A 20,180-nucleotide genomic window follows, 5' to 3' on the forward strand; every position below is an offset into this window, starting at 1 on the left:
CGCCTCTCTCGCCGCCACCTCCTGCCCCCAAGAGAAAAGGAAAACGAGTCAAGAAAACACTCTCGCCCTCCCCTCCATCAGCACTACAGAAGATACAGGCAGAAAAGTCTTTCAGTCTCCCGGAGTCCCGGAACTGATCCGCTCTGGTCTCCTCCTCCTACAAATCCTATTCCATGTGGCTCTTCCTCCTGCCTGCCTACTCCACGCTGCTCTGCCTCCCAAGAAACGAGACGTGCACCAAGAGCCACTGGAGCCGTTCTCCCACTCTCTCAGCCTGGACCCAGCCAGCGCACCAGGGCTCTGCCACCAGTTCCCCCGTCTCTCGCCTACACCAGAATCCCTTCTCTGCTGTATGCCCAGCGCTCGCGCAAACTCAACTCACCCAGGCGTCTTTCCTTTTCTCCTCCCCGGAAGTCGCTGGAGGCCGTTAGCTCGGCTTGGCTCAGTGGCAAATCTAAAACGAAATCCTGAGCACTGGGATGGCTCGGGTTTACAGGGTGAGGGCAAAGGCAAGCTTAGAGTAAGGATGGTCTTTGAGTCATCACTCCACAAGTGGCTGCTTGCAGCATCTCAGCCAGCAGCGAGCCGGCCCTGGGTGGGGTAAACATTCCCGATAACGATACTTAGCACATACATAGTGCCTTACAAACATCAGTCCTCGCAACACCCCTGTGAGGTAGGGAAATATTATTATCCCCATTTTACAGATGGAGAAAATGAGGCACAGATAGGTGAAATGACTTTCCCAAGGCCAGGTTGTTACAGGTGGGATTAGAACTCATGAATTATTGGCTCCTAACCTCAGGCTTCATGCAGTAGCTCATGCTGACAAAATCCCCTCCCTTAAAAAAGTATAGTGCCGTAGTCCCAAACACCATAGCATCACTTGGAAGATCTTTTGGACCATTACTGTAGTGCATATAAGTAGTGGGTGGGATTTTCCAAAGCCCCTAAGCGACTTAGGAGCACTCAGAAAAAGGATGGTGACTGAAGAGCACTGGGTCTCTTAAGTCACTTAGGCATTTTTGGAAATCCCACACATTGGCTTTAAGGGGAGCAGGTTTAAGTCCTCACCATAAAAAGTGAAAGCTAGCAGGAGCATCTTCTTCTCTTGCCTGTGGGCGGAAAAGTCTCATTTCAACCAACAGAGATTCCTATGGCCAATTGAGCAGCAGAACGTGGGGGGCAAAATGGAGCCCTGCGGATGGAGGGAAACCTCCCCGCCCCAAAAGAAAAGCACCCTGAAGTTCAAACCAAGGTAAGCTAAGTTGAAATACCTGCTTCTCTACGAGGCAGCCGTGAACCACTGCTAGCTAGCAACGCGGCTATATTTGTAACATCTACCACCGCGGCGTGAACAGGTGATAATCAGGTCCCACCTGGCGTCACACAAAGACCATCCAGAGCCCACGCCACACCAACAACTGATGGGAAGGCAGTGCCTGCTGTACATGGGGTTCTATGGATCGAACCCTACGAAATACCGCACATCCTGTGTTCAGAGCACAACGCTGTCAAGGGGGCGTTTGTTTAGATAGCCGGACTATCTGCTCAGGGAGCTGTTGTCACTGCACAGTGTGGAATACAGGGTACAGGGGAACATTCCAGGACATGGAAAAAGGGAAACAAAATAGAAAAAAAAAAAATCTGAATGGTCCACACATCCGGTCAATTTTCCACCCCACCCACCAAGAACCGACCCACTGCAAGAGCGGTCGCCCCTCTTATATTCGCAACCAGAGAGCTAAGACACCCTGCAAAAGAGGTGGTAAATGTGGACGTACTTTCACAGTACTGAGATCCATGGGGTGTTTGATAATATCATGATAGTCATGTAATTCCAAGGCCTCGGCATCGACAGGCTTGTAAAAGGGCCATGCATAGGCCGCGTGTTTCTTAGAGAGCATCTCCTTCAGGATGCTGTCACAGTACTTGAGGTGCTCAGAAAGTTTGCCCTTCTTCCCCGCGTGCTGGGGGACCTCCCCGTCTTCGAGGTCTTTCTTTGGTGGCTTGATTGGCCGGCCGCCGCTCTCTCGGCGAGCAACGACTTTCGCCTGCTTGGGGTCTGACAGCGGGGTGGGCGACTCGCTCCGGCTGGCAGTGATGGCCGAGGTGGTGGGCGTGGTCGTGTCTGCTTTTCGCTTCACTCCCTTTTTCTGAAACAAAGAACGGGTGGTCGGGAATACAGGCCCTGCCTGCAGACTGTGCTGGCAAGCGCCACTTCGGGGCCTGATCCTGCTCTGCCGGCACAACCGATTCCTGCCACATAGCCTGATTCTCCTCTTACTGACACTGCTGTAGCTCCATTGACTGCAACAGGAGTTGTCCCTGAGTATTACTGATGTGAGGAGAGAACCGGGCCCGAGGGGAGCAACAAGTCAAGGGGGCTAGTCACACGACCAAGGAGAATCTGCCCTGTTAAAGATCTGCAGGATCGAGCCCTCCATTGTGAACTGACAAATGTCACTCGCCCAAGGCCCGATTGCTCACCCTGCTGAGCCATTACTCATGTGAGAAGTCCCACTGTAGTCAATGGAACAACTCAGGCAGGTAACTGCTTATGAATGGGATTAAGAGTTTCACAGTCTGGCCCCAAGGAAATAAAATATATCCAGTGCATATAAATCCCTGCATTGTGATTCTCCCTACCAAACCCCTCCCAACTTCTCCAGGGAAGGTCTTTTGCCTCTGAAAAACTTGCTTTCAATGGAAAGCTGGGGAAAAATTGTGATTTCAAGTAGAGATAATTTTGCAGTGTTTACTTGCAAAACTCAGTTTTTACTAGCCTCTTTAATATGCACTTAAAATATATGGGTGACTAGGAAATGAGTTATTTGTGCAGAGAGTGCATCTGGAACGAAAGAGACTTCTGTGCAGTGTGGGTTTAGCTGGCAGAAGATTTGGGCTACAAACTCGCAAATTCAAGGGTTAATTCTGTGGGAAATAAAAAAGAAAATCCAAAACAATAAGCTCCATGATTATTAACAGATGCAACCTCATCTCACCTTGTGGCACGAATCTGTAAATTTATGGTACAGGTAGCTCTGAAGTGGCAATGCCCCCTTTGGCAGGAACGTGTGAAGAGGATTTAAATTATAGTCATGCCATTTACGGTATTAGGACTTATTTATGTTTGCAGAATGTCTAGCACAATAGGGTCCCGAGCCCGATTACAACCTCTGGGTGCCACCATGACATAAATAGTAGTATCTAGCTCTTATCTAGCACTTTTTATCTGTAGATCTCAAAGTGCTTTTACATGGAGGAGGTCAAGATCATTATCCCCATTCTACAGATGGGAAAACTGAGGCACAGAAAGGGGATGTGATTTGGCCAAGGTCTCCCACAGCAAGCCAGGGACAAAACTGGGATTAGAACCCATATCCCGTGTTCCTGTCCAGGGCTCGCTATTCTCTACACAGCACTGTTAACATCCCTGTTTTAATGTTAAATTTCCAGCAGAAAAAAAAAAAAATCTTGTGTCACTAGATTAACGCTTTTATCCAGTTTTTTTTATTTTAAAATAAAGTGGTATTCAGCCAGCAGCTGCTCGGGGTCGTACTTTAATTGACTGGGAAATTAAATTAGCAAATTAAATCGTAAAATACCAGCGTACAATTGGTAGCAGAATACAATCAGTAAGACAGAACTTGCTGGTCCTACTGATATTTCTCAGGTTCTCAAAGCATAAAGCTGCTTTCCGTACCTTGCAGCTGGAGTGCCCTCCTGCGACAGAACTCCCACCGACTGCCCTGGCATCAGGAATGCAGGATCGGGCCCTTCCTGATTTGCTCTAGGCCCGTTTGAAAAAAAAACGGAGCTGTGCGTTCGTTGGGCCTGCTCTTGCAAACCCGAAAGCAGCCATCCTACCAAAATCTATGGGACAACTGGTGAGAGCAGGGAGTTCTTAGGTGGGGTCCGGGCCCTCAGAGGCCTTTACGTTCATGCAGCCTCATCCCTGGCTAACTGGCGGTGATACCTGTGGAGCTGGAAAGTCAAATGCGAAGGGAAATAACGCACGTTTCTGACCAGCGGTTGCCCGTCTAAAAATGCGGCACGGCAAAGAGAAAGACGGTTGGTCGCTTTGTTTACCTTGACGACAGGTGGCGTGGGAGGAACCACGGTCATAATCGGAGCAGCAGGAGGAGGGGCAGCGGCAGCAGGAGGCGCAGTTACAGGCGGGACGTTTGCGGTGATGGTTGGCACGGGCGTGGCGGCGATAACGGGCGTCTGGGAGACAGCTGGAGGGACGCTCTGGAAAGGGGCTGGCGGGGAGACAGAGGACACGGCCGCTGCTTGCTGCGCTCCTTTAAAACGATACAATTAAACACATGTGACACGGCCCATTCGACAGCCGCTCAGCTAGCTTGACCAAGAGAAGCTGTTGCCTCTGGACTCTACAGCAATGACCGTCTGGACCTTTCCGCTCTCTCTGCAGCGTCTGGATGCCCTTATGTGAGCAAACTGCTCCAAGCCCGGACTGTCAGCTGCACGGTTATGGGACAGTTTCTATTTTCCTTCCAGCCTCTCTCAGAACTAGCCTCTGCTCAACAACGAAGGAGACCGATGGAAGGGTAGGGAAGGGAGTAGATTCTCTAGAAAGGACGCTGAACTGTTCACAGCAGGAAAACCTCCACGGGGTTCAATCGGCCTTTGCTCCTGCTCTGCACAGTTAATAATAAATACCACTAGACTACGGGGCTGGGCAAAAAACAGATTTTTCAGGTCACTGGCAATCCTGAAATTTTTTTTTAAAAAATGTCCATTTTGGGTCAAACGGAAAAGAAAAATTTTCAAATATATTGGTGAATTGAAAAGTCGACAAAAAATTCATGTCAGGTCGAATGAAACGGATTATTTCCATTTCAACCATTTTTAAATATATATATATTTTTTTAAATAAAAGAAAATTTTGAACAAAGAGAGTCACCCCAAACCGGAACATCGAAATGGTTCATTTCAAAAATGTCAAAATGAAATGTTTGCATCATTCAGTATTTGTTTATTTTGTTTTTTTTCCAACCAAACTTCTCAGCAAAGCTAACAGGAATTCACAAAACATTTCCGTGTTGCCAGATCTGCATTTTTCACCCCAAAAGCCTCACCCAGGCCCACTTATATTGCAATTTAAATCCATAGACCTCAAACCTCTTCATAGAGAAAGTTCAGGTGACTTGTCCATGGTTATGCCACAAATGACAAGCGGAACGGGGAACAGAACCCAGGTCTCTAGTGCATTATATGCTACACCATGCTGCCATTCCTGTTATAGGGCGGCGGTAATCTATCCCACAGAGGTAGCTGCATTTTAATACAAGGTGCAAAAGTGTTTTGGTTTTTTTTAAAAGTCCCAGCACTGTTCTATTATCAATTAATGACATAATCCTTTGCACTTCTACAGCACCTTTAAAGGATGCATGGTGTCTTAGTTGACATATGTGGAACTTGAGGCACAAAAGGCAAACTGACTTGCCCAAAGCCACAAGCAGATTTCGTCTACACAGAAACTTGCTTCCATTTCGTTAAATCAGTGCAAACCCGTGTTTTTCACCCCTGTGATTTCAATGGGAGTTAGGGGCCTACATGCCTTTAGAGATCTGGCCCTGAGTCACTCTGTGCTCTGGGGAGATAATAGCAGTGTCCTCCCTCACAGGCCTGCTATGAGGATAAATACGTTAAAAGACTGTCAGGCGGTCAGATACTAGGGTGATGGGCACCCCATAAGTACCTTAAATAGATAGACAAGCAGGAGCCACATGTCCTGAATCTCATTCAACTGCTCTGACCATTAGACTACGCTCCTTTCCTACCCTCCTAATTGTGTGTCTACTCAGGCAGGGTGGAAGTGGGTCAGGAATCAGCAATGGGCTTGCAACATTGATTGCCATCTGGTCAGGTCGGTACCTGCGCTCTGTGCGCCCGCTGCTGGCTTGCGACCTTTGCCTTTAGGGACCGGTGGTAATAACTCAACTTCCTCCTGGGGCATCTGGGCTACTTTCTGCAGAAAAATCTTCTCCAGGGCTTGCGCCATGAGGACGATGTCATCCGTGGGCTGGATGGACAGAACAAGGCAGCACTAGCATAATGCACACGTGAGAAGCAAAGAGGGGCTGAAAGCCTTTACAATCGCGTTGTCTGATTTATCCCCTAGCCGGAATCGTAAACTGCCTTCCAATGAATGAACGCGCCATAGCTCTGAGAATTAAATAACTCTTTACCCCTTCTCCAGTGTCCACTCCAGCCTCAATTGGTACGTCTACACGGCGATAAAAAACCCACAGTACCAAGTATAAGAGCCCGGATCAACGGGCTCAGGTTCAGGCTGCGGGGCTAAAAGAGCAGTGTAGAGGTCTGGACTTGGGCTGGAGTCTGGGCTCTAAGGGTATGTCTACACAGAGATTAAAAAACCCTGGTTGGTCCAGGTCATGACTTGGACTCACTGGGCTCGGGCTCCGGGCCTGAAAACCTGCTGAAGCCCAGGCTCTAGGATCCTGCAAAGGGGGGAAGGTCCCAGAGCTCAGGCTTCAGCCCAAGCCTGAACGTCTCCATTGCAACTTTATAGCCCCGCAGCCCAAGCCCCATGAGCCCGACTCAGTTGCCCCAGGCCAGCGACAGCCAGGCTGTGGGTCTTTTATTGCAGTGCGCACGTACCCTCGGACTCCTGTCCTTGACCAGCTGGCAAAATTACAGCCTCTAAATACAATCCTCCCTGAAGAACCAGAAGACGGCTTCCTTTAGAAGCCCACACCATTGCTGTCTCACATATAGGCTTGGAGGCAGTGAGCTGCAACAGATGAGCTGTCAATCCCTGTCTGGCAAAATATTCAGGAGAAGAGAACAAACACCTTGCTTGCTGCAGCATCAGCTAATGTATTTATTATTTCAGCTCACTCCCCAGCAAGGGTCAATGATGAACTCTCTTAGGGAAAAGAATACAAGGAATAAAAAGCACTTTAAAGCCAAAAAAAAAAAAAAAAAAAAGCATATATAAGCAACCAACAAAGTGCACGAGAGATTTATGGAAGAACGCATGAGGCATGGACAGTGGATATAATGATAGGAGTTATTTACCTGCCCTCTGCTGCTGAGAGGAGTATCTGATATTAGTTACTACTGGACAAAGAGAATAACACTTAGCACTTATATTCCACTTAACATCTACAAAGCGTTGTGCAAACATTAGCTAATCTGAAAGAATTCCTCAGTGAAATTAAAGGGCTGAAGTCTCGGCTGACTCGCTGCGTAACTCCAAGATAGAAATTCTACCTACAGTTAAGAACACGTTTGCCATTTTAACCAGCGTGGGCAAAGTAACATGCAACACAAAGACAGCTTTGTACATTTAAAAGTAATGTGGTTACCATTAATGGCATTGCATCTCGTTGCAAAGAGGGCTTTGCGCACAAGTTATCCCTAGTCAAAAGCTGCAGTGAAATAGCCACTCGCAGGCTTCCCTATTCAGTGCTACACTATGAGTTTGTCTGCATTCTTTACCTTGTTGTAAATGTAACAATTTGTAAACATTGTGTTGAAATCCTGCATGCATTCACTGGCACTCCAGTAATAGTTATGTTCCAGTCGCTTCTTAATTGTCCCCATGTCCATCGGGTTTTTGATTATTTTGTGATAATCCTGTTCAAGAAACAGTAAAGATGTGACACGCAACACTGCTTTGGACCTGTGTTCACAGGCTCGTTAGCCAGCTGCTAAAGAGCATCTTCCTCCATTCCCAGCCTCCCCTTCATCACGCACAGAAACACTTCCATTCTCTGCTCAGACTGCCAGAATAACCTGTGCTTTCACTGGCTCCTCAGTGGGGAGATTTGAACCCACTCTTAATTTTATAAAAAAAGGTGCTTTGTTCATAAACCGCAGAATTTCTCAGACATGCGGAAAGATCCACACATAAACAGACACTGTCAACGTAAAAAAAAAAAAAATCAAGTTTGCCCCAAACATGTTGTACCTGACGGGGGAAAAACAGGTTTTTCAACCACCTTTCCATGGAACATGGTTTCAACCCAGCTGTCCCCCTAACCTGGTTATAAACGTAGTTTTGGTTTGTAGCACAGAATGGAATAATGTCATCTTCTGTCGCTAGACCAAACACATAAGAACATAAAATGGTCACACTGGGTCAGACCAATGGTCCATCTAGCCCAGAAACCTGTCTTCTGACAGTGGCTGGTGTCAGATGCTTCAGAAGGAATAAACAGAAGAGGGCAATTATCAAGTGATCCATCCCCTGTCATCCAGTCCCAGCTTCTGGCAGTCAGAGGTTTGGGGACATGCAGAGCATGGAGTTGCCTCCCTGATCATGTTGGCTAATTGGACCTATCTTCCATGAACTTATCTAATTCATTTTTGAATACACCTGTGATCCAGTGGATGCTAGAAACTGGGGCCATTTCTGCAGCCAAAGTTGGGGACAATCATATTAGTTGTAGCACAGACAAGATCTTAAAATGGATCCGCTGAACTTCATAAAGCTGTGTTACCAGCTTACTTTAAGGATTGCCTCTGAAATGGGTAACACTTCAAAAGTGGGCATTAGAAGGAAGGGTCACAGCATCAGCTGATGAACATTAGCAAACAGCTCGGTGCCGCTTCCTGAAATACTGCTTTCCAAGGGCTTCCGCTTTAACTGGTGCCTAACCAGGCAGCTGTAGATGCTGCGATGACCTTTCTTGTGCAGACCAAGCCAAAGTTAAGAGAGTGTGACATTAAGTGAAAACACTATTTCAGTTCTTTAGTGTTCCAGCTCCTATTCCTGACCCAAAGATTTCAGGGACACCTTCTGCTCTTGGAAAACCCATTGCATAATTCCAAAAAGCAGTCCTTATGCTCTTTCTTTGAGCATACGTCAGAAGCTATTAAGGTAACATTCTAATCTACAACAAAAACTTAAAAATAGCAGAGGCCTGAGGACCTTCTTAATAACAAAACCAAAAAATAAAATAAAAAAAAAATCCAACTAATAATGGATCAGAGTTAATGTAACTTCTACGAGTTACGAAGAAGTCAGGTCTGTGAAAGGTCGTCTGATATTCAGGGTACTGGGAAACGAATGACTACCCCACTCGTTTCGCTATGCAGGGGCCAGTGCTCAGCACGGCAACTCTGGGGAGGTGGGGAATCAGACGGAACCTAACAACATTTCACTTCACATGAGCAGAAACTGCACATCGCTAAAGCAGAGCTCTCCTGGCAGAGGACACAAAGCAAAGGAAACAGAATACTTACTGGTAAATTCAATTTAATTGCATCGACGGGTTGGTAGAAGGGCCAAGCAAACTGATGCTTCCACAAGGTCTTCACCACAACATTTTGCATGTACTGCAACTGGTTGGTCTTCCGCCCAGGCTTGTTGGGGTTGGTGACTTCTGGGGGGGGTGGATTGACAGGGCCCTGTGGAGCCTGTATCGCTGATGTGACAGTCGACATTTTCCTACCTCTGGGTCTCACTTGCTGTCGCAGCAGCAACTAGGAGATTCTCTGTCTTCCTTTATGCTCCCTGAATGGGATTGACATCCCATTTCCAGGGACCAACCATGCAACCTAGAGCAGGAAAGAGAGGAGGAAGAGGTGGAGTATAAATACCAACATTTAATTGAAACACACATGTTCAAACACAATACACACAGTAGAAGTGGCGAATCCCAACCCCTTCACCTGATCCACTGCATTTGCTGTCAAGCTCAGATACCATAATGATGGGCATGGTACAAAAACCTAGACGCATAGATTAGATCAGCCGTTCCCAAACCCATGGTCTGCAGAGCACTTGCTCGTGATCTACAGCAAACTGGCTGGTCTCATGATGCTGGTTCTTGCTCCTTGTTTCATCGACTTCTACCAGCATCTCAGATATTCATTGCAAAGAAGAATCTCGACTGTACAGAAGCAGCTGGAAACAAAGAGGAGGAGCCAGCTGTACTGTACACAAATATTTGCTGTAATGCCCTCGATACATCGCATCGTTGAGAATTGGATCTTGACTGGAAGGGGAGGTGGTCTGATTAATTGCTAAAGGAAGATGGCCCCAGAGATTCTCTCTCTATTTAGATGTGCTCCATACCATGAAGCTCTTTAGGGAAAGGTCCGACTCTTACTACGCTGACTACAACGTGCACCCAATTTCCTATGGGGGTATCAAAGGTACTCCTGCAATTCAAATAACAATCAAAGAGTTTGTCAGCCCCTGGAACAGACAGACAGACAGATTATTCCGTTCTGTCTTTTAATAGCACATCTGAAATAGGAATACATACAAAATTCCATTATTTTGGTCCAGGTTTTCTCTAGCACGCTCCTGGGTGACAAACGCTCTAGCATCATCATGTCTTGGATCCCACACTGTAAACAGCTTTGTTTTGTCATCTCCCATAAACATGAGATAGTTCAACCCACATCAGAACCACAGCAACATGTTTTCAAGGCAAAGAGACCACGCACGCTTTCTAATGGCAAAATATTTTAAACGCATTCAGACAAGTATACAAATGCTCTCGCTGACATATGTTTCTAGGCTATGTGGTGAAAACCCGGTCACAAAAGGTGGGAAATACAGAAGCAGCAGTGAAATGTGTAGAGGGAGACAGTGTGAAGACACATCCAAGACAAAATTCTCATTTAATGTATTTTTAACCATCATAGCTGAAAATCAAGACTAAATATCGAACTTCAACCTACCCTCTGAGTAGCTGATTAGATGACAGTAAACACTGAACACTTATTTAATTTAGGGGAGTTTTACAAAAATAGACTGTGCATAGAAACATACATGCATCTACATAAAAGAGAGGAATGATTAAATATAAATATTCTCAGTTGTACGCAGGGAGCCAAGGCACGAGCTTACGCAGAAGGAGAGCATTCCACGAACCTCGCTGTAACCAAGAGAACAAAGTCAAAGTATTTTGTGATGGCAATGGGATAGTGACATAAGAGGCAACTCGGCCAATCAGACACCGCTTTGGGCTCCAAAATAGAATGTGCAGAGCCAATCAGGGCCCAGCTTTTATGTGCCCAGGAGGGACTATTTCAAAAAAGGTTTGGTGGAGAAAAGTGTTTAATCCTAAACAAACCCATGTCTGGTGTGAGCACGTGTGTGTAGAACACGGGAGCCCACCTACGATGTGTACGTAGAAAACAGGAGCCCACATATGAATCTAACCAGCATCCATTCACAGGATATAAAAATCCTCTTACATCCTAAGAAGGTGCAATAAACCCCATCATCAGCTCTGCTTCCACAAACTGAAGGGCCTGCAATGGGAAGATCCATCCCCTTTTCTCTGACACCATGGAATCCGTGGGGTTCAAGCTCCAGGGGGCAAGGAAGGGTAGGTGTGGGGCCATTCTCTGCAGCACTGTTCCCCTCAACCCTCATGTAAGGGTAATGCTGTCCCCAAATTGTGTCCCCTTTGCACAGTGAAACCCTCCAGCTAAGAGGGTTTTGTTTTTGTCGAGTGTCATTGGCAGACAGAGACTGGATGGGAGCCCCAGGTGGGTCGGGTGACTGGAAAAACAGCGACACTGGTGTGATCTGGTCAACATTTTTCAAATGTCACAAAGTGGATTTAATTCAGCATTTCAAACTTTGAAATACAAACAGGAAATAAATGTTTTCACAACCGTTTCCCCTGTTTATTGACAAAATATTTCAAAATTTTGAATTTCAAGAAAAAAAATCCAACAGGAATTTAAAAAAAATTAAATGTCATAATGTTTCCCCCTCCCTTTTATCCCCCTTAACCCCAGCTCTGAACTGGGACTCTGTGCAGATTTCAGACACCCACTGACAGAGCGCCATATATTATCTAAGCAGCACATATAACCCTGACTGCAGCCCTGGGGCACATCCTTCGAATCTAATGTTCACTTCAGTGGTTTGGTTAATGAGCTGAACCCCCTTCCAAGATTGAAAGAAAAAACAAGAAAATTTGGGAACTAATTTTTTGAGGCAACCTTAACTGCAGGGCATCGGTCACTTTTTTTAACTCTATTACCACATCTCAAGATTGCCTTCTATCGTGTTTTTAATTATTGAGGATAAACGCAAGATCTTCAACAACAACAAAAATCCTGTTTTTGTTAGAACTTCCCTGCATCTTCCTGCCCTGTTTTCATAATATGCTAACTTGAAGAGATGTTCTTTTTTTAAGGCACTGGACTAGCATCCAGGAGATGGGGGGGTCAACTTTCTATGTGGTCTCGGGAGAGTCACTGAATTTCTCTGTGCTTCATTTCCTCATCTGTACAATGGGGATAATAATATTGCCTGTCTGCCTTATTTTGTCAATCTTGTGTAATTAGATGTAAACTCTTTGGGACGGGCGCTATCTCTTACTATGCTTTTTCTAAAAGATACGTTCCAGTGCAACAAGAATTAATTCAGAGAAGTCCTATGGCCTGTATTATAAAGAAGACCAGACTAGGTGATCACAGGGGTCACTCGAGGCTTTATAATCTTTGAACATGTGTGTTTCTATAGCACCTAGCACAGCACGGTGCTGATCTTAGTTGCGGCCTCTTGGCAGCACCGTAATATGAACAATAATTGAGTAAAAATTAATTACATAAACCAGAAAGGATCTTTTAAAACTTTCATTTAAATATCAAGAAAGTTAAGCACATTAGGGAGAACAGGAGGTGGGACTGTGACATCAGAGGCAACTCGGCCAGTTCTCTACAATTGACCTTAACTAATTTGCATACTGCAATCCCATTGGCTACAATTAAAGATGGCTCTAAATCAAAACTGTGCATATCAATGCTGCTGAACGTGTGACCATTCAAATCCTCGATCTTGCAGCCTTGACACCAGCTCTAGTTAAAATATGCATATTTCTGTGTTTTTCATACTGTAAAAGCAACACCACTGGAAATAGTCATTACTAGCATACAGAAGGCCTTAATGTGTATTTACCAGCTGATTCACCACTGTGAATGAGAACACTCAGACTATGTCAGAGCTGAGAGAGAACTTCTCCCTCTAGCTGGGCCTGGGAGTTTTGCTGTATGATTTATTATGTATAGAAACACAAGAAGATGCTGGCTACTCAGTTCAGGTGAGTTTTTATCTCTTCTTATGTCCAAGTAGCCCAGTCCTAATCCAGCCCTATCACAGACTGGAGCCCGGAAACACCAACATTTGCCAACATTTCCCCCCCCCACTCAAAATAGTATTTATTTGTAGATGTGTTTCTCCATTCAATGGGTCACAGGTCTGTCAGAGCATTTATACAGAGACTCAGCCTACTTTATTCACTTAGGAAAGAAAGAACTGCAATAGTCTGTTATGCTCTCAGCACACATACTGAGAAATTAGATAAAAACAAATACTCTTGCTGGAAGGTTCCAACATAACACTATTTTATTTCTTATCATTCAGAACGATAACACACAAGAACCTAAAACCAGAAAGAGAGAAAACAGGCTGCTCTCTAAGGCACCCAGGCACAACTCACCTCACCGTGCTTTAAGCTGGATCTTTCCAGAACTGACTCTGTGGCTGCATGCTTTCTTACAGAGTCCCTGAGCCCGCAAGCAGGACTAGGATTGCCACCCCACCACAGCCACTCCAAGTGACAGCTTCCAATTCCAACAAGTCCTCAAGACACCACACAGTCCTATTCCCTGCCATCCAGGGAGGCTGGACAGAGTTATTTTCGGTGTGCAGTATCACCCATTATGTGCTAGGCACTTTCCAAATGCTTAAGGATGGTCCCTGCTCTGAGGCGCTCACAAGCTAAGGGCAGACAGACAAGCAGACAGGGTAATGCTAGATGTTGCAATCTGCAAGGTTCCTGAGACCTAATTATGCTTGGAAGACAGTATACAGAAGACATGGTCCCTGCCCTGTGAAACACACCAGGACGCCTAGAGGAAAGTTCAGTCACACACAGGATTTAAAGCAGATTGAAACAGGAGCTGAAATTCTTAGGAGACACAAGGTGGAAGGGATGCTCCCTCATGCTCTCACTCTCCCAAACCAGAAAGGGGAGGAGAAGCCCTTCCTGTGCTTTGAGTAAAGGAGGGGGAGTTGTGCTCTCCCTCAATGCCTCTTCCTTGAACCCTCGCCTGAATAGCTTCCAGTTTGTTTGCCACAGGGGTTGCTTTGATTTAGCTTTTTCTCTCTTTTTTTACTTCTCTAGCCCCCATTTTTAAATGACAAGCAAACAGTGGGGTTGCAGCTTTTGAGGAATTTGGAACAGGAGAGGGTTAGCAGCCAGCAGGCAGGGATGAGGAGGGGATTCCAGAGGGTGCAGCGTGGGAGCTGGCATGAAGACAAGGGCAGGGGAAGCTTAGCTTGTTTGTGGTCTTGAGTTTGGGGTGAAGTCTGGTCATTTATTAAATGCATGCACAACGCCCAGCCCAGTGGGGCCCTGATCTTACTGGGGCCTCTGGGTGCTACTGGAATAGAAGTGCTCAATCCTAACAACAACAGGCAAAGAGAGTGTGGAGGCGGGATTCATGGGAGCAGCAAAGGGGATGAGTGCGATTAGGGGTCCCCCTTCCCTTTGGCTCTCCTATTGGCATAACTCCACCGCCGCGAGAAGCTCTCCCGCTGACAGAGCACTGTCCCCACCGGCGTGTAGGTCGGTGTACCTTCCATCGCTTTCAGGGGCGTGGCTTATTCACACCCCTGAACGACATAAATTATACCGACATAAGTGGTAGTGCGTACGGGCCCTGAGAGACCAGAATGTGTCCAACAAACCTCCTGATATTTTGCTGATGAGACTCACGCGCCAAAACCAATGGAGCACGTACGTCTTGTTGCACGGCCACTGGCAGAAGTAAAAACACAGCTCTAGGCCTTCGCTTTGACTGCAGTGTATGTTGATGCACATGGGGTGAAATTTTTAACCCAGGCAGAGGTCTGCCACAAAACCTAAATTATTATTTACTATTTGTATTACCCTAGTGGCTCCAGCCCGAGTGATGGGCCAGGATCCCATTGTGCTAGGCACGGTGCAAACCCAGAACAAAGACTGCCCCTGCTCCAAAGAGTTTACAGAGTGAAATTAAGTGGCGTGTGGCTCAGACTGTAAAGCCCCAATTCAGCAGAGCAATTGAGCACATGCTTAAGTCTCATGGACATCAACCATCAATTATTTGGATAGCAGTAGCATGCAGGAGCCCCAGGCATGGACCATTGTGCTAAATGCTGTACAGACACTAAACAGAACGGCGGTCACTGCCCCAGAAGAACTTACCATCTAAGAAAGAGCTTAGCATGTACTTAAATGATTTACTGAATAGAGACAGACTTAAGTATGTGTTTAACTTAGTGCATATATGTGTAAGTGCCTTGCTGATTAGGGCCTAAACTCAGACTCATATTAGCCCCTGAGCAATATTTTTCCATTTTAAATCATCTCTTTTCCCCTTTATAGTCCCCAGCTCTGAAATTCTGAGTAACAATAAAAATGGCTCTTGCAGTTTTTGGCTGCCTATCTGCAATTACTGACATCGCCATTTTAAATCTGACCCTGGCACCACTAAATGTAAGGCCCAGCTCTGTCCATTGTCGGAGATTGCTCCCAGTTTTACCAAAACATCAAAAACAAAACCTGAGCCCACTCTTGCAGACAAATCTTTGCTTCCACTGAGTCAGTCTGTTCCGCTTAAATGCCCTGCAGCCTCCCCCACCACGGAATCCATCAAGGCTGCGGGTTTTGGCTCCTCACTCAGCCAGCCTAGTCATCAGACACACAGCCGGGCTCAGAGGATTTTTCTCTTCTTTTTTAGCTTTGTGTGGTGTGCATGGGTCAGTCGCCAGAGCGACAGTTGGCCTGGAGAAATCATGTTAATAATTCCCTCCGTCCCGAGGATAACATCTCACCCCACTGATGGAGCCCACGGGCTGGGGGAGCCTGTTTGAAAATAGGCTATAAAGCCCCGTGAAACGCGCATCGTGCCAGTAAGCCTGCTGCTTTGGCTAACAGTTCTGCCACTTCCTTTGGCAACGTGGAACACTGAACAGACTGCTCACTCCACTGCTGCTCTTTGTGGAGCAAAGGAGGGTGGGTTTTCTTAAAACTCGTCCTTATTGCAAACTAAAAGGGGAGGTGCTTTCTATTCACGTCTGAGCCCACCAACTCTTTCTTACTGCAGCAGTTTGCACGGTTACTTTGACAGAGATGAGAAACAGAAAGAGTCCCAACCCACCCAGAAATGAGAATATAAATCTTTCGGGGAGTTAGGGGGGGCTGGGAAATAGGACCCTGCTTCAATCAGGAGCCCCAATGACTTCAATGGGTCTCCCGCACCGTGGAGCTCGATCAGGGCTGGAGATCGTGTATCCAACAGCCCCTCCCTTAGGGGCTCCCGAGAAAATAAAAAAGGGACTTACAAAAATCCTTCCCCGCCTCCTGCCCTTCCAGAGCCCTGCAAACAACCTTTGGGCAGCTTTCAGCAGCTAGTGACACATGGGAGTAGGGAGCTGTGCTTCAAATGCTAGGAGTGTGCAATTCGCAAATAGAACTTGGAGATGGCCAGTCGCTCGAAGTCAGCACTTGCCAGATAATGCGACACAAACCTTAAGCCACTCCTTAAAACTTGGGAGGGAAAGTGGGGAATCCTTGCAGCTGGCATCATGACAGGAAACTGGGATTTTGCTTTAGGATGCCACTTTGTTACACTGCAGATCCCATGATCTGAAAGTCCCCATTGGCCTCTGTTGTTGTTATTGTTTCCCAGCTCACTAACTCCAAATGCCACGGATTTATTTGTTAATCAGAATAACTCCAGCTAAAGTCTGAGATTCCGAGTTATGGTCACAACTCTGCCCTTAGCTCACCTCTGCGCAAGAGAGGAAAGAAAAGAGTGTGGGGAGTTTAAGTCAGTTACTTGGGCTTTCGACTTGGGCGTTTAATACTCGCTTCAGAGTAACAGCCGTGTTAGTCTGTATTCACAAAAAGAAAAGGAGTACTTGTGGCACTTTAGAGACTAACCAATTTATTTGAGCATAAGCTTTTGTGAGCTACATCCGATGAAGTGAGCTGTAGCTCATGAAAGCTTATGCTCAAATAAATTGGTTAGTCTCTAAGGTGCCACAAGTACTCCTTTTCTTTTTGCTAATACTCGCTTGATTATTTTGAAGGATTTTGCCCCATTGGTCTCTCGCTGGAGATTATACGAGCAGGTGTTTCCTCCGCAGGAGCCAAGGGGTCCCTTAGGTAAATACAGATGGCTAAGATTTTCAGAAGCAACCGGCGATTTCCAGGAGCTTCATTTTTGGACACCCAACTTGAGACACCTACCGGGGTCTGATTTGCAGAGGACACGTGCTCAGTGTATGCTGAAAAACTCAGGCCTTGTAAGGATGCCTCAAACAGGCACCCAAGGTTACGAGTCAGTACTGGAAATTGTGACTGTGTACGTGTCGGCAGCGTTGAGAACAGTTTTTTGGCCACCTCTAATGAATGGAGGGTCTACTAGATAAATCTGGACGGAAGCATTTATTCCTGGTGGTGTATTAATGTTGCGATACGCCTTACCACCCCCTTCCAGAGCTCAGTTTCTTATGCCGTTCCTGAAAACACCCAGACGTGGGCCATGCACCTTCTGTAAAGAACTTATTGCACGGAGACCTGCGGCTTTTAAAAGCTGTCATACCGGGAACAACAGAAATAATCTCCAAACATTTTGTTAGGGCAGGCGTCACCAGGTGGTGCTGTCACCCACTGTTCTTTTTTGCAGGGCGCGAGCCAGTTTTGACTCTTGGAAAGACATGCTGTGTTGCTGTTAGTTTTGGGGTTCTGCACGGTTTTAGTGAAGAGGCTTCAGGAAACAAGGAGCTAAATGAGCAGCGGAAGAGTGTGCTCGCCGTCTGGGACTCCTAACTGGAGTCGGTTCTTGAGGCAGAGTTGCCCCTGGGAACCAGGTGTCGGCACTGGGCTGAGATTCCTGAAAGAAGGGATTGCCCTGCACGTTGTTTGACCATTTCATTTCAAGACGAGAGTACACGTGCAAATAAAGCTGCAGCTAATTTCTGCTCTGCCGGGCGGCTGACCTGTTAGGCCCGACACATCCTACCGCTTGGCAAACAGGTGCTGGAAAGGGAGACTGGTATCGGAAGAAGGGGTAACAATGTGAAAGTTATATTTTAAAATGCTCACACACACACTGCAGTGGAACCACTAACCCCAATTTCATTTTTTTCTTGTTAATATTTTTCAAAACAGTTCGAGCCACTCCTGGTATATGCTGAGCTCTCTCTTAACAGAGATGGAGACAAACTAACCAGTAGGCTAAACGCCAAGGATTTTGGAATGGAAATTCTGGACAGAATGATGCAGCCAGGTTTAATCCTAGAGGTATTTCAGGAGGGGTATTATTTCCAAGCACTCCCGGGCCACCTTTGCAGCTCTAATGACAGTAGATCAGATCAAAGCAACATGACGATTAAAATGCCAGCAACCACCTGGAGCCGTGTATACCATCGACAGAGTCCCATCGTCAGAGCCACAGCCGCGGCCATTGTAGCCATAAAAGTCTAAGCGTAGATGTAGCCCGTGCTAGGTGGGTGGAGATCTTTGTCTCCGGCTAGTGGCACGTTTCTGCTATGGCTGCCAACTCCAAAAATTACAGCCTAATCCACAGCACTCCCACTGACTTCAGTGAATGCTGGACAAAGCGGTAGCAGCTCATGCGTGACCCAAGTGAGGTCAGTTACATATTCACAGCCCAAGGGGGGCAATTCTGGTTATATTCTCTCCTGTCTGGCAAACTCTGCAGTTCCAGATTTTGCATCGTTTCCATCTATGGGATGTTTCTTGTTTCTAGCCTTCCTTCGGTTGTGGGGTCTGGTGCTTGTAATCCTTTCAACATAAAAGAGGCAAAGAATTTGCTCCTCAACCTTTGCTAACCATTGCTACTCCTCCTATGTTTTAGACTAGTCATGACAGCAAATCATTTACTGTACTGTAAACCTCAAGATTACTAAACGCTTTTCACCCAAGCATCCTCCCCAAATGCGCTGCAAATGGGAAATTCAGCCCCACGATACCCTGAGATTCCCTCATTTTACTGCTGCGGGTGGGGGGAATGGAGGCACAGAGAGGCTAAACAACTTGCCCCCTTGGTCATCATGCAGCATTTCAGCAGAACAGCTGGGAACAGAACCCAGGATTCCAGCTTGCCAGTCCCCTGCTCCAGCCACTAGACAATACCACGGCAGCTCACAGAGCAGAGTCTGAAAATCTCATTTGCTCAGGGTGACAGCAGGCTCAAGAGTGGACATGGGAACAGAGAGTTATAAGAATATAAGAACGGCCCTACTGGGTCAGAACAAAGGTCCATCAAGCCCAGTATCCTGTCCTCTGACAGTGGCCAATGCCAGGTGCCCCAGAGGGAATGAACAGACAGGTTATCATCAAGTGATCCATGCCCTGTCACCCATTCCCAGCTTCTGGCAAACAGAGGCTAGGGACACCATTCCTGCCCACCCTGGCTAATAGCCATTGATGGATCTGTCCTCCATGAATCTATCTAGCTCCCTTTTGAACCCTGTCATAGTATTGGCCTTCACAACACCCTCTGGCAAGGCGTTCCAGAAGTTGACAGGCTCCTTTCTCAGGGGGAGGTTAAGAGAAGAGGGGAACCTGGAACCACTCGGTTCTTTTTCTGGAAGGGGAGAGGGAGCAGAGCAGGCCAGAGCTGTAGACCATTTCAGCGCAGGTGCCTGATCTGACTGCCTGGGAAGTCACTGTGAATCTTCCCACTGGCCCCAGAGGGAACAGACAGGGCTGTGAATCAGAGACAAGGGTCGGTGATAGAGCGGAACAAACTGGAGGAAAAGGGGCACATACGGGCAAGGAGGGAGAGAGACACTGCAGGGAAGGGGGAAAAGGAAACGGGACAAACACTGAGAAAAGGGGAAGAAAGGACACACCATGATCTAGGATAGGAAGAGAAAGGAAGGTAGATATGGCAAAGGAGACAGAGTAAGTTAGCTTCCCATTTAACAGACTTGTAACACGTAATTGACGTTATTAAATTAATCACCAGCAGCTTGAACACAGCTGCTGTATTCTTTTAAATTACAGGGATGAAATAGGAGGGCTGGTTCCACCACCCCACCCCACCCCTGGCTTAGTCCCTATTATTCATTATAGCAGAGCCTAGAAACCCCAGTCAGGGACCAAGGCCCTGCTGCGCTAGGTGCT

General features: G+C 46.7%; 1 protein-coding gene across 5 annotated transcripts in view; it reads right to left on the reverse strand.

The window, feature by feature from the left end:
* Positions 1-20,180, reverse strand: part of BRD3 (bromodomain containing 3) — a 49,186-nt gene that overhangs the window by 16,139 nt on the left and 12,867 nt on the right. For all 5 annotated transcript variants that reach the window (XM_007061011.4, XM_007061010.4, XM_037879292.2 and 2 more), the window contains exons 2-6: positions 9,244-9,558; positions 7,495-7,632; positions 5,905-6,052; positions 4,093-4,307; positions 1,785-2,156 (exon numbers count right to left, since the gene is read on the reverse strand). In XM_007061011.4, coding sequence (XP_007061073.1) covers positions 1,785-2,156; positions 4,093-4,307; positions 5,905-6,052; positions 7,495-7,632; positions 9,244-9,444 — 1,074 coding nt within the window. In that variant the 5' untranslated portion in view covers positions 9,445-9,558. The remainder of the gene's footprint in view (positions 1-1,784; positions 2,157-4,092; positions 4,308-5,904; positions 6,053-7,494; positions 7,633-9,243; positions 9,559-20,180) is intronic.

Source organism: Chelonia mydas, chromosome 16 (assembly GCF_015237465.2).
Source record: "Chelonia mydas isolate rCheMyd1 chromosome 16, rCheMyd1.pri.v2, whole genome shotgun sequence".
NCBI classification, from domain to species: domain Eukaryota; kingdom Metazoa; phylum Chordata; order Testudines; family Cheloniidae; genus Chelonia; species Chelonia mydas.